Consider the following 13,762-nt stretch of genomic DNA (forward strand, 5'->3'; position numbering starts at 1 on the left):
TACACACACTGCCAAGCCTGTTTGTAAACTTCCAGGCTGGGGTAATCCTCCTTAGGAAATGCTCCAGTCAGCAGAAGGTCGGTATTTATAAGTATTTGCATCAGGGACAGGGTATGAATGTGTGATGTGGGAATTTGTGATGATCATTTGTAAAACCACAGTGTTTTATTTGTGCTTTCATGGTGGATCGCAACATGCAGCTAAAGTTGGACTTCAGTGTCAGGAGCTGGACTTTGATGATTCCTGTGGGTCCCTTCCAACTCAGGATAGTCTATGGTTCTATCATTCCATGATTGATAAAGTTCACCAGTTACATCATTTCCAAAGATTTATGGCTGCCTGTCAGGGAGCATCATGCTCTGGTTGGCGCCATGAGAACTACATCCTCCCCCAGGCATCATGACTGTGGGATTCATTTACACTTAAATTGTCTCTGAGGTGTAAACTATGAGATTAAGATACTCCTTTAACAGTAAAAACTGCATCAAGGGAATAGATGTCATTCCCAGCAGGAGGAAAATAGACGTGCAATTTCCTGCAGGAGAATGGTTTTCTCCAAGGAGATCCAGATGACAGCTTCACAGCCCTGGAGCAGGTGGCGATACCTAGATCATGATGAGGCCAAGACCCCAGATTCTCACCTATGTGACAGCCCATGGTACCCAAAACCTGGCCAACTTCCCCAAACTGGTGTTTTCCCCTGGAGAATTTCAGCGTTGCTTATTTGCATCTCCCAGCTCCCGTGGGACACTCCCCTGGCACGATGCAGCTACAGAGAGCACCCTGTGGAGGGAGGGGCTCCTTCCCAGACTGAGGAGAAAACAAAGGGATTGGGAAATACCCTGCAAAGAGCCGTGTTCTCGTAAAACACAGCTGGTGCTTCCCAAATCCCTCGGCTCCCTGTTGAGCAACGCTTATGCAAGGATCCGAACTGGATGCGTCAGGCAGATGAAGGAAGTTCCTGCATGGTCTCAACAGCCCTCCTTCCCATGGGAAAGGATTCAGGGATAATGCTAGGCTCTGATTTTTTGGGAATCTCACATCCAGGCCCTTCCCAGGGTTTAGGTAAGGTGCTTAGCCGGGACTTGGAGCAGCCCAGGGGTACACAGGGATTTGGATATTATGGAAATGTGAGGGAATTAGGAGGTGAACCCCTCTGAGCTCATTTATGCTTTCACACTGATGCCCACTTCTGCAGCTGTTCCAAGGGCCTGGAGCATGGCCAGCAGGCCCTGCTGTGCTCCTGACAAGGCACAGCAGCACTGCCTGCCTGGGAACACCTTCTCCTGCTCATCCGAGTGCGTTTGCAGCAGCCATAGCTTGGGGATCACTCCAAATCCTCGTGTCTCTGCGAGAAAAGTGGTGAAAAACATCTCCCCCTTTTATAGGCAGGTAGAAAAAAACCTTTCCCTTAGGTTTAGTTCTTGCTTTCCTCGTCCCAAATCCTCACCCATCATCCCTGAAGCTGCTGCCCATGAGGAGCCTGGACATCCTGGGGCTCTGCAGTGCACCGTGAGCCCGTGGCCTGGGCAGCCCCAGTGTGGCTCTCATTAGCCAAGTGCTGCTGACACTGCTGCTGAGCATCAGCCTGGTGCTTTCCTTATTTAACTTCATCTCCTTGGCAAAAAATTGGCTGCTTATGGACACAAACACAAAATCCAGAATCCACATAATGTGGACACAGCGAAGGTGCCACATCCTGGGTCAGGGAGGGGGAGCGATGCAGTGAGTGGTATAACAGAAATACCAAAACAAATAGGGCATGGAAAAGGAGAAAAATGAGTTGATGAGCATCATAATGCACCACAAACATCAGTGCAGGGTGGTTTGTTACCCAGCAGACTGGCAGCTTGGGAGGAACAGCGCTTTTTGGGCTCAGGACCACAGCCCCTCTGTCATCTTTTTGTTCCTTCAGTTCTGTAACATGAAATTCCATTTTAGCACCAGTGAAATGGAATAAATGCAGAAAGAAAATGTTGCTCTTGGTGTTTGCTGCTATGTGAAATTACTGAATGGACTCAAGTTTCATTTTCTTACTGCTTTTGATTTCTGCCTGTTAAGAAATCTAATGAAAAACTCATGTATTTTGCTATGTCATGGCTCAGATAATGCTGGGAATAAACTGAATCAAGATGCAAAGAAAACAACACTTATAAAAGTTGTATTTCTTCACTCTGGTACAAGACATCATTTTCACACTATAAAAGCATAACACACAGCCCAACGACAGTGCCCTTATAATAGTTCCTATTTAATTGGATAATAAAGCTCCAGTTCTTATCTGGGAAACCTTTATTTTTTCTTTTAAATAGAAAATATCTGTTATGAAGACAAACACAGCAAAGGAGCTGTGCTCTGAGATTCCCTGAGACCAAAAGGATGCTGCTTGTGAGGTCAGGGTGCTGCTTCCAGTTCAAAACTCCCAGCTCCTTCACCTGCTTCCCTGCCTGAACAAGGGCTCGTCACACTCTTGTTCCTCTTGTGCCACCTTGAGGGAAAAAAACTCTGCTGCATGGGTAGAATTGAGTTTGCTGCTACCCAAAAATCCAGATACTTCACTTTCAGGTTGAGATTTTCCTGGGCCCCCGGGCAGAACATCCCCTGCTCCTGGTTATAAATGCAAAGAACAGAGTTTTGGGCTGTGGTTCCTTTCCATCTTGTCAATGCTACTGATAAAGGCTGAGTGAAATCCTTAGGTCTGTCCCTAGGTGTGCAATGAGGAAGGAAGAATTTAATTGAAGCCCTTGGTTTCTTTTTGCACAGTCTCCACTGCTTAAATTGGGACACTCACCTGGGAGGTGGCTCAGACTGGGTGAAACGAGCCCCACCATCCACATCTCCATCTGGGACACTCTAAAGGTCTTTTTTGTTTTGCATGGCTTCTCCCGTGGTTCTTGCTGTTCTGTCTGTGTAGAAAGGTAACAAGAAGGAGAAAATAATGGGAAGAAATAGGATTTACCTCTGCAGACTCACCAGCAAAAAGTGGGTTTTATTGTCTACCTTTAAAAGATCCTAAATGATGCTGTAAATCCTTTTGCCACAGCCAGACAACCAAGGCTCACCCAACCCCAGCTCCAGAGAGAAATCCAGCCTGTGTAGGCAGTGTGAGGTGGGAGAAGAAAATAACCCCCTGTATGAACAAATCCCTGCTGTGTCACATCACTCCAAAGATTTTTTTATGGGTTGTCTTCGCCTCGTGGGCTTATTCACTGCTCATCTACCCATGGAACAGCTTCCTGAAGGTAACCAGAACACTCCTGCTCCACAGAGCTTTATGGAGCCCTAAACCAGGCAGTCAGAAATAGAGCAATTTTTATATTATTCTGATTATTATGGTTATAATTCTAGACTTCTTGAAGATCTATTGTGTTGATCCTTCTGTTGATTCCAGTAGTTGGTTTCTTGGATGCACCGACAGCTCCTCAGTGTCAGCTGCAGATGCTGCCTTAGGTCACACTGTGTTTTTTTCCACAAAGACCATTACCCAGCTACAGCAACAGGAACTATATTTGCTTGCATTGACATGGAAACAAGCTGAAATTAAAACATGATTTTGTGGTGTTCACCAAACAGATCCTTCTCTTGAAAGCCGAGGTACTTGGTCCATGTCACACTTGCAGGAGACAGGAGTTATGTACACACACCCTGTAATCTCCCCTTCCAAACAGTCCCTGTGAGCACTGCCATGAAAAATCCAATTGATCCCAGCTCCCCTGATGGAGTGAAGAGGCACCCTGACACCTAGTGCTGACTGGCATCTTCTCAATCCCCCCGGAACACCTTCCCAAAGCACTGACTCCCCGCTATCCCTCCCATGGATAAATTACAGGCAGTTTCTCTCCCTGATACAGTTTCAGGGCAGAAGGGAGGCAATGCAGAAGGACTCCTGCCCACTCCTGACAAGCAGGTTGAGCAAGACTGATGTGGGTGGAGCAGGTGGGATGGTGGAGTCTTGCCTGCTCCTTGGAAACGCAGAGCTCAGCAGCCCAACCTCTCTCCTCTGCCAGCCCAGTGTTCTGGAGTGGGCACAGACCAGCACTGCCCTTCAGCTTGGTTTGCTTTTCCACCCTTCCAGCGAGCCTTGGCCTCCTGCAAAGCTGCCTGAGGAGCTGCTTGTGCGGCCCAAATCACCTGAGCTGGCAGCTGAGACCCAGCCAGCAGCGACCAACAGCACTGAACCAACAAGGACAGTGCCTGGTGAGACAAAAGGGTCACCTTCTCCTTGGGGCATCATCTCCAGCCTCTTTACAGTCTTGTCCATCCTCTTTGGCAGTGGGCATGCAGGTGACAAGAGCTGAGGGTCTGACCTACAAAGGTGGCCCCTCTGAGAGGGGACAGGGGTGGTAGGTGTGTTTTGGGGGTCTGTCCCCTCCCTTCCAATGGACAGAATGACTTCTGTCTCCTTGCGCCTCTGCTATCTGAGCCTCCCCCAACAACTAAAATATAAAATATTTGTCCCTTTTTTCATCGTTCGAAGCTCAGTGTATGCCAAGAAGACCCAAGTGAAACCAGGCAGGGTTGAAAAATAGACTGGTCACTTTTTATTGAGCACCGAAGCGGCAGAGCCAGGACACGTCCGAGCACGGGGGGCACAAACCAGGGAGGAGCTGCCTGGGGCTGCCCAGATCCCCAAGGATCAGGGGGGCCATGGGCATTGCTAGCACACAGTGACACCTGGCAAGTTTATTATAGCACCAAACATGCTGTAAAGTGTACATGGAAACGTTAAAAACAACCTACAACAGTGATTTCCTACTGTGCTGCACGGGACTGGTTTAACTGCTGTTAAAACATTTGTCTTTGGAGAGAAGACAGGCTGAGGACAACCCACTTGCTCTGTGTTTTCATTTCAATGTGTGATGGATGTCAGTGTTGAAAACACGGCACTTGGACAAGTCTCTTCTGTGGCTTTTGTTGCTGAGCTTGACAATTAATAACTTGAATCAAAATGAAAAAAAACCCCAAGAATTGTAGCACCACGAGGAAGGGTGATGGCTTTGATAACACCCAGTAAACAAATTCACCAACAAATTACTGATTTGTCAATTTTCTCTTTTTAAAAATCCCTTTTGCAAGCAGAAAACACCTGCAGCATCCCACCCAGGTGGTCAGGAATGTGCTTCTGCAGCTACAAAAAAGCAGACACTGAAGTGACTGTGTCCACTCAAATTAAGCATATTTTTGACCGCTTTGAAAGATTAGGTTGAGATTTTAATCTTTGAAATTTGTTAATGCTCAACACAGGTTTTTTCAACTAGATCCTCACAAGGTTTTAGACACTGAATTTTTTAGTTTAAAATAGAACAATTTGATATTTCATCTTTGGGGCTTAGCAGTGATGACTGAAGGGCTTTGCCCATTTAATGAGAATTTGATTTTTTTCCTGAAAAAATGCTGAACAAAATCAATCCATTTCACTGAGCAACACTGAGGAGCAAGGCTGCAGTAAGATAAATAGCAAGTTTCTGGCCTAAATTGAGATTGGAACTATCAAGTGTGGATGGGGCCCTGAGCAACCTGATCTAGTGGGTGGTATCCCTGTCCATGATGGGGGGATGGAACTAAGTGAGCTTTAAGCTCCCTCCCAGCCCAAACCATTCCATCATTCTATAGTTCTATGACTGCTCTCTTTGAGCAGGAATTAAGACATACATGAAGTGGTGAGCAGGAATTAAGAAGTTGTATTTGATAAAATTCTAGAAATACCTCTCTCTGAATATTGTGTTGCATTTAACATCTAACACCTTAAAAAAGGCTCAAAGAAGTGAATGGAGATCAACAAAGGAAGATATTTAGGAGAATGTGAAGCCCTTCAGCTGTTCCTGTGCTCTGTAAAGCACTGAGGTCTGTGCCTGTTCATGATAGGAAACAGAAGAGCAGCTTGGCATCTTCCATCTCTCCAGCTGCAAATGTTACATGCAAAGTGTTTTATAGGAATCTTGGCTTTGGCGTAAACTACTTTGTGAGTAGAAAAAAAACCAACCTCCTGTGTTTTGTGAGTGGAAGCAGGCACTCGCATTTGTGATTTGGGTATTTGTACACACTGCTACTCCTCTGCAAATTAAAATGCTAATTTCATGCACGCAGATGGAGACATGTAATAAAACAGGGAGGAAACGTGGCTTCTTCTGCCCAGCAATTCTGGCAGATTTGTCACAATAAATGCAAAAGTCCCTTTAGAACTGCCACAGAATAGGAAAATATTAATAGAAAATGCGTTTTCCATTTTGCAGTGCTAAACAGCTAAAAGAAGCTGAAAGGCCCAAATATGAATAACTTGATCTTAAGGATTTATGGAAGTCAAAATAAAGGTACAGGACTTCTAAGGAGCAGTGGCCCATCTGCCAGACAATCCTTTTCATCACACAAATTTATCCTGAATTTGCTTTTCTAGTCCATTCAACAAATAATCCAGACTTCAGCCCTTTTGCTGAGGTTTTGGAGGTACAAACCCACATATTTTGTGACTATTATCTGTGCTGGCTAAAACCAGCAACTTACAAAGCCTGACACACACATGTGGCTGCTTAGATATTGTAGAAAGAAATCTGTTCTGTTATTAGCTCTTGATCTGCAGCTTACCAGACTGAGAAGCTAAAAGAAGGTAATTTAAAAAAAGAAATTATAAAACTGTTTTGCTCCTGGCTCAGACTTCCTCAAATTCTTAAGACTTCAAGTTTAGGCTTGTAGAGTGGATGTCAAACCTGGTAAAACATAGATATAAGTAGGAAAAGAAGAAACTTGCAGGTTTCTCTGAATTTTAAGCTTATAAAAAGGCTTATTTAAAGCAGTTGTTGAAGAGAGGCAGGCACTGGATTTGATCCAGAGAGCCTCCCTAGTCTTACCTATTTTAATGCAACTTAGATATGATAATTAGGTAAAAATCTGATGTCACTTCATTGTTTTAAAATTGAGTTTTGTTCATGGTCATGAAATCTGAATTGGTGACACAACAAGCACATAAAGGGCAAGCTCTGTGCCAGCGGCCTGACAAGGGCACTGTGGCTTACAGGGATCCCTTGGAGGCATTTGCATTCCATTTGGAGAAGGGCAGCTGATAAAAACAGTGTGGTTTCCTTCAGGGGATCACATTTCTCCCCCTCCTGATAGGTTAAAATTTAGACTCATCCTGTTCCTTGAAGTCTTTTATCCATGATGGGCAGATGTGCTCGTGGAGATTTGGGACCAGAGTTCTTCCGAAACAGAAAACTGCTGGGTAAAGCATTCCTTGACAGAGGGGTCCAGCTGAGTGAAAATCAAACAAAGGAAAAAAAAAAAAAAGAGGAATTAAAATATTTATCCATCCTGGGATGTTTGCACAGAACTTGTCCCTAAGTAGCTGAGTAATCTTAAGAGCCAGCCTGACGTGGGTACAGAGGGACACACTGGGCTGCTTTGATTTCATAACTCCCAGTAAAGCTCAAGTTAGTTTTAAAGTGAAGCTGAAAGTGTTTAGAAAACCATCTTGGGGCACAACCTTTGGTATAATAAGTATTTTCATTCTTTCCTAATTCAAGCCTGATAAGATGGTTGGAGCTTTTGCTGTCGGCTTGGCTCTGGCCAGATAAATGTACTCAAGTGAGTGGGTCACACTGGTCGACCCAACTGTTCACACACATGAAACTACCCCTCAAAATCACCTCTGTGCTGAAGTATTTGCAAAACTGACCCTTACTGGAGTCAGTCCAGAATAAATAGGTTTTTGATTTGTCCTGCAGGAGCAGTTACACCTACATTAGAAGAAATCCTTAAACAGAAAGTTTAAAGACTTAGGGCTCACAATTTGCAGCATTTATTTTTCATCCTGAAAGTCACTCCATCCTCTAAACACCCTCAAGGCAAAGGTTCTTCAAAGAAATGAGGTGCATCTTGTGAAATGAGAATGTTTCACGGAGTTGAGATGTCCACCTGTACAGAGTTTTAAGGTGCTGAACTTGCACCAGCATTTTGATGAGAGGTGATTTCACCCTCAAACAACCATTGCTTTAAATAATTTCATACCAAGCACCAACTATTTCCACCCAGCTCCCCCTTTATTCACAGGACACTTACCCAGGCACACCTTGGATTAGCCCAAATGCTTCTGCTGGTTTTTCACATAGCCAACCACATTGTTGGAATTGCTCCCTGTAAAGGAAATACCAGCAAAATAAGATTTTAAGTTACTCTGTGTTAAATATTTCCTCAAGATCCTCTCAGCAGTACAGTTCTACTGGTCTCATTATTTAGCACTTCTCTTGGAGAGCTGTGACTGCCCACACTGGAACAGAGGAAGGGAAATCCTTTCCTAGTTTTATCAGCCAAACTGGCCAAATGTGGCTGTTTGTAAATCTTATCATACCAGAGGTGTTCTCTAGTTATACCTGAATGTCACTTCCAATTCGATGTGACTGTCTCCCTCTAGATCCAGGAGTTAGCAGAAAGCAGGAGCTTTGAAGCCATGAGGAAAGAGATCACCTGGAAGATGCTTTTGCTTTCTTTGGGACACAGATCTATCAATTTGTGAGAGGGACCTGGCACCCCTTATGGCTGCAGGTCACACCAAGGGACTGATTCACTGGGCTCACTCATCTCTTGTCACATACCACGATGCAGGACAGTGGCTAAAGTTTTCGACAAGAGTTCTGTGTTCAGCTGTACAGAGTCCTGGGCCATGAGCAAAGCTCCAAAAATATACTTAAAAATAACATAAGGTTATTGGACTGTGTGTTTCCCACCCCCTGGGTGGGAAGCCCTGGCAAGAGGCTGCACCATTTAACACATTCTGTCACAGCCAGAGATTCTGATTCTCCAGAATCCACACCTTGGTCCCTGCAGATCTTAAAATAAGATCTTCTGCCCAAGGCATAGAGAGTTGAGGCTAAAGAATCTCTTTTTGCTACATGCAAGCTTTCATTTCATAAATAGCAGGTTCCTTGTAAGCATTGCAAGACCTATTAAGCTTTATAATAGCAAACATTTCATGCCAACAGCTTACCAAAATATTCCTTGTAATACTTATGCCTCAGGTTGTGTCCATCTGAAAAAGAAGGTACATAATGAAAATATACACAGTCAGCCTTCATTCTTTGTGTTAAACTCTGACCTTTTATGTACAGCAGAGAGAAGTTGTAGATATGGAAATAATAACCTCGCAATGAGGACAGTAAAAGGTCTCTGTAGCTGGAGTACTGTGGGCTGCTATGAATTCTTATAGAGCTGTTTAGATTGTTGAGCTATGTGGACACAACTCACTTGCCACAGGAGTGGGAATTGCTGGCCACTTGCATGTTATAATATTTTCGGTAGCTACAAGTCAAGGAATCACAGGCTTTCCCAAAAGAAATAAAATTTGGGTAACATTTCAGGCCATGTATTAGCATTTTACATAATTCAAGTTCCAGCTAGGTTGTTCTGTTTGCCATTTGTATAATTATTTAAGCTCTTAGAAATCCTTCATGTCTAGGACACCTGTAGTTCTATATTGTATTGGTTACTATGGATGTTAATAAAGGAGAAGTTATAAAACAAATGATCAAAACTCTTGTTCTGTTATGGAATCAGCTCAAAGATCTGATTTGATGCTTCCCCTGTTCTTGCAGAGAAAAAAAGGCAAAACTGGTGCCTCAAGTGTGTACACTGAGGTGACTTGTAGCCCATTGCAGACATGTGTTCTACTCTTCACTGAACTTACACATACCCAGGCATGTTTTGAGCTTTCCTGGAAAATCTCTTGGCCTATCTAAGTTCCTCTATTGTGCAAACGTGTCAGCAGAATAAAGGGAATAATATTTTGGATACAGAAAGCAAAATCAGAAGTCAAAACTGGAATTTGAAACTCATATTTCTGACTTAAGTGTGCAGTAATACATAAATATTTCTATTTTTTGTGCTGTGCAGTAATGACACCTGCAGATCACTACTTGCTCTGCTCACACAATGCCAGAGGACACGGGTGTCCTGGTGTCCTGCTCCCTTCCTTTCTTGTTCTCTCATGCAAACATCAGTGTGCACTGAAGAGAGGGAGGGAGATTTCCAGCCCACTGACCTGGGTTTCCACGGAGTTTGATGCACTGGCCCCTGTTTGGGATGCCCTCGGCCGTGTTGCCCGGGTTGATGATGTGGCACTCGTAGCCCGTGGGGCAGTGCAGGGGCTCATCCCCATCCTCGGTGGTGCTGCAGGCCTCGGCTGCAAGAGAAGCCTGCAGGTCACAAACCAGGGCTTTAACACCCAGGGGGAACCAAAATGTGCCAACACAGCCCCTCCTCCTGCACCTCCTGCCAGGCAGGACCTCAGACTCCTTCCATGCTGGAGTACCACGGGGCTGACACCTCCAAGGAATCCTGTCAGGGCAGGTGATCCAGTTCACACCTTGCAGCAAAGCTGACCTGTATCCTGACACAGGGAGTGCAGGTCAGCCCCATTACCTGCAACAACAGCCTCCCACAGCCTGTGGGAGGGTCTGTGTGAGGCTGGAGGGTGCTGGAGACCACCCATCGCTGCCCACCCTGCTCCCACTCAATGCAGCTATTCCCTCCCAGCAGGGATGAGGCTGTTCCAGCCAGGCTTTGGGCTGGGTGAGGGATTAGGAAAATGTGACCAGGAAGCTGGCAGTGTGCTGCTCTGTGCTCCACACCCATTACCTGGGGAATCTAAACCTCAGGTGTGACTCATGGGGTAAGGCAGTGCCACCCCCTGTCCCAAACCCAGGCTTTAATCTCCCTGACCAGGCATATCCAGCAAGTGCAGAGCAGAATGGGAAAGTAAAGCAGGGCTCAGGCAGTGTTTGTGGCCATTAAATGTACAGACTATGCAGGGACACTCCACCCTTTCATTTGCAGGGTTTTAATTTCAAGGGCCTCTGCTGTAATTCTCATGCTGTGACTGATGGCTCTTATTTCCCTAATTACCCCCTGAAGCTGAGATGAAGGTGTTAAGATAAGAACAAATAATATAAGCATGACAAGGATGGATGAGGAGGAACCTATTTTATCTTATTTCTAGCAGTGCAGCTCCAACGAGCTGGAGGCAGAATTTTCTCTTCAAGAATGAGGAGTTTCCATAATAGATGAGAGTCGAGGCTTGGTGAGTCTGATACCATCTGTGTAAGACCAAAGAGGGTAATTTATTGGCACTACCTGTGTCTGACTAAAGTTGATCAAAAGCTGGAATACCTTTTTCATGAAAAAATCAGGAATTTCAGGTATTCATACATATGGGAATGACTCATAGAAGAAAATCTCTCTTCCCAGCACTGCACTCTGTTTCAACTTGAGGCATTGAGAAAACATTAATTAAAAGACCTTTCCCTATGGAATTAACCTGAGAAGCCCAATCTCATTAGCAGCCCCCAAGCTTGGCTGCTCCAGCTCCATGTCAGCTTGACACAACTCTGCAGCAGTTTGCCAGAGCTCCTGTCCAAAGCAGCCTCCAGATCCAGGAGCCCCAGCCCCAGCCCAAGGCATCTGTGTGATGAGGCCACTCTGGATTAAAGGATCTCCTAATCCGAGTGCACCCACAGTCTATCAGGAAGCTGGCAGAAAATGATGACAAAGCCTTGTTCTAAAAGAAAGATATATTTCTAATTATTTGAAGAATGGGTACAAGTCCACTTCCCTGGAGCATTCCTAGTGCTCTGATGGATAATCCATATCCATAAAAAGAATTTATTTACTGCACCAGAAACCAGCCCCCAGCACCACACAGTGTTATTCCTATGGAAACACCACACAAATTCCAGCAGCTGCAGCAGACCAGCATCCCTGGAAAGCCCTGTGCATGAGGAATATCTTGTCCAGTGCCTTTGTATAATTACTGATATCACAGAGAAGACAGTGAAATGTACTGTACCTTGTAAGACTTCCTCTGGGCCATCCAAAAGCCACCCATTTCCTCCCAGCCAGCGGGGTTTGGGCTGCACCAACCAGTCTAAGACTGTGGAAGACAGAAACAAGAAACCACAGAGTCGAGATGGAGCAGGCATGGGGCACAGGGTTATGGAAAAGTCATGGATTTCCTCCAAGAGCCTGTGATGAAGCTGCTAGGCTCTTGTAGGATGGATTTGATTTTGACTTGTATTCATGCTTTTGTCGTCCCAGGGGCAAGAGTTGACGATATTATCCAGGGGCACAAGAGCCTGGTACCATGAAGGCTAAAACAGCTGTTGCTTCCCATCCTCCCTTCCCATGGCAAGGGGAATGTTGAGATGGCTGCCTCACTGCTGTGAGCACTAATTCAGATTAGGATTCCTTATTTTCCTGAATAGAATCACAGAATCAACTAGGTTGGAAAAGACCTCTGAGATCATCGAGTCCAATCTTTGACCCAACACCACCTTTTCAACCAGACCATGGCAGTAAGTGCCACATTCAGTCTCTTTTTAAGTACTTCCAGGGGTGGTGACTCCACCATCTCCCTGGGCAGCCCATTCCAAGAATATAGAAAACACAGAATTATAGAACTGTTTGGGTTAGAAAGGAGCTTAAAGATCATCTCATTCCAAACCCCTGCCATAGGCAGGGACACATCCCACTAGACCAGGTTGCTCCAAGCCCCATCCAGCCTGGCCTTGAACACTACCAGGGATGGGGAATGGAATATGTCATGCCAGGAAAAGAACTGGCCATGAGTGACTTCTACAATCCGAGCTGGTGGAAATTTTGCAACACCAGCTGGCCTTAGGTGCTTTTTGACTCAGCAATCAACTCAGAAATCAGAAGTGTGGAACTGAAGCTTCATCCTCAGCTCACACCCAAACCAGGCCTCCCACCCAACACCCGACGCACATGGGGATGACCACCACCAGTTCTGCATGTTTCTCTCTCAGTTTGTTCAGGGGCCTGATGCCTAAAAAGCTAGAAAATAACTCTCTAAAACTCCTTTGAGTATTAGAAAGCAAAAAGTACTCCTATATTTACAGCACGTGGGGAGTGTGAGAATCATTTCCAAAGTACATCCCTGAATCACAGAGGTTCTACAGTTTTTATACCGTAATATCTAGACATTACATAAACCGTTACACCCACTTCCCAAACCACCCTTCCTCCACTACCACCTTCACCACACCCCTGACACACCTCCCGAATTTGAGTTGGTGGTCCTAAAGCGACCACCTCTTCATCTTTATCTTTGTCTTCCTTGTCATCTCTGTCCTCCTTGAAACGGCTTCGAGGCCTCTGGGTAGTTTTGATTACTTCTATCAAGTGATGTGACACTCTCATGGCTCTTTCTTACAGACAAGGAGCTCTCTACCTTCCTAAAACCTTCTGCCTACTGAAATCCCTGACGAGGAACGTTAAACAGCGTTTCCAGAAATCTTGCGCCGCGGTTGCGCGGCGAGCTAAAATTGCCAAGGAGCTGTACCAAAACCTTACACAACATGAATTTTCAAGGCATCAGGCACCACTCTACCTGGTGGGGGCTGCACAGACTCCAGGCAGGCGTAGATGCAGCCGTTGTAGCAGCAGCGTTTGTGCCGCTCGCACTCGGAGTCGGAGCGGCAGCTCGGCACCTCGCAGGCGCGCTCGGGGAGGGTCTGCGGCGGGGGGGGACAGCGGTCGTTCTTCTGGTAGTGGGAACTGTGAGAATGAAGAGGGTACTCATAATCCTTGCAAAGAGAAGAAAAGGAAATCAGGTTTGGCATAAGGGCGGACACCGAACATCCCTGTCAGCTGTGAGGCCTAAAAGCCAGAAAATAGCTCTCTAAGGCTCTTTTTGGGTATCAGAAAGCAAAAAGCGTTCGTTTATTGCAGCAGGAGTGTTTTCCAAAGCGTGAATGCTGAA

At 45.5% G+C, this 13,762-nt stretch overlaps 1 protein-coding gene across 1 annotated transcript in view; it reads right to left on the reverse strand.

Annotated features, from left to right (window-relative positions):
* Window positions 1–4,513: 4,513 nt before the first annotated feature.
* WFDC1 (WAP four-disulfide core domain 1) overlaps window positions 4,514–13,762 on the reverse strand; it is a 16,172-nt gene continuing 6,923 nt past the window's right edge. The window contains exons 3-8 of the mRNA XM_017821029.1: window positions 13,391–13,586; window positions 11,831–11,914; window positions 10,028–10,168; window positions 8,978–9,019; window positions 8,053–8,127; window positions 4,514–7,245 (exon numbers count right to left, since the gene is read on the reverse strand). Coding sequence (XP_017676518.1) covers window positions 8,069–8,127; window positions 8,978–9,019; window positions 10,028–10,168; window positions 11,831–11,914; window positions 13,391–13,586 — 522 coding nt within the window. The 3' untranslated portion in view covers window positions 4,514–7,245; window positions 8,053–8,068. The remainder of the gene's footprint in view (window positions 7,246–8,052; window positions 8,128–8,977; window positions 9,020–10,027; window positions 10,169–11,830; window positions 11,915–13,390; window positions 13,587–13,762) is intronic.

This window comes from Lepidothrix coronata, unplaced genomic scaffold, assembly GCF_001604755.1.
Source record: "Lepidothrix coronata isolate B3197 unplaced genomic scaffold, Lepidothrix_coronata-1.0 Scaffold87, whole genome shotgun sequence".
NCBI classification, from domain to species: Eukaryota; Metazoa; Chordata; class Aves; order Passeriformes; family Pipridae; genus Lepidothrix; species Lepidothrix coronata.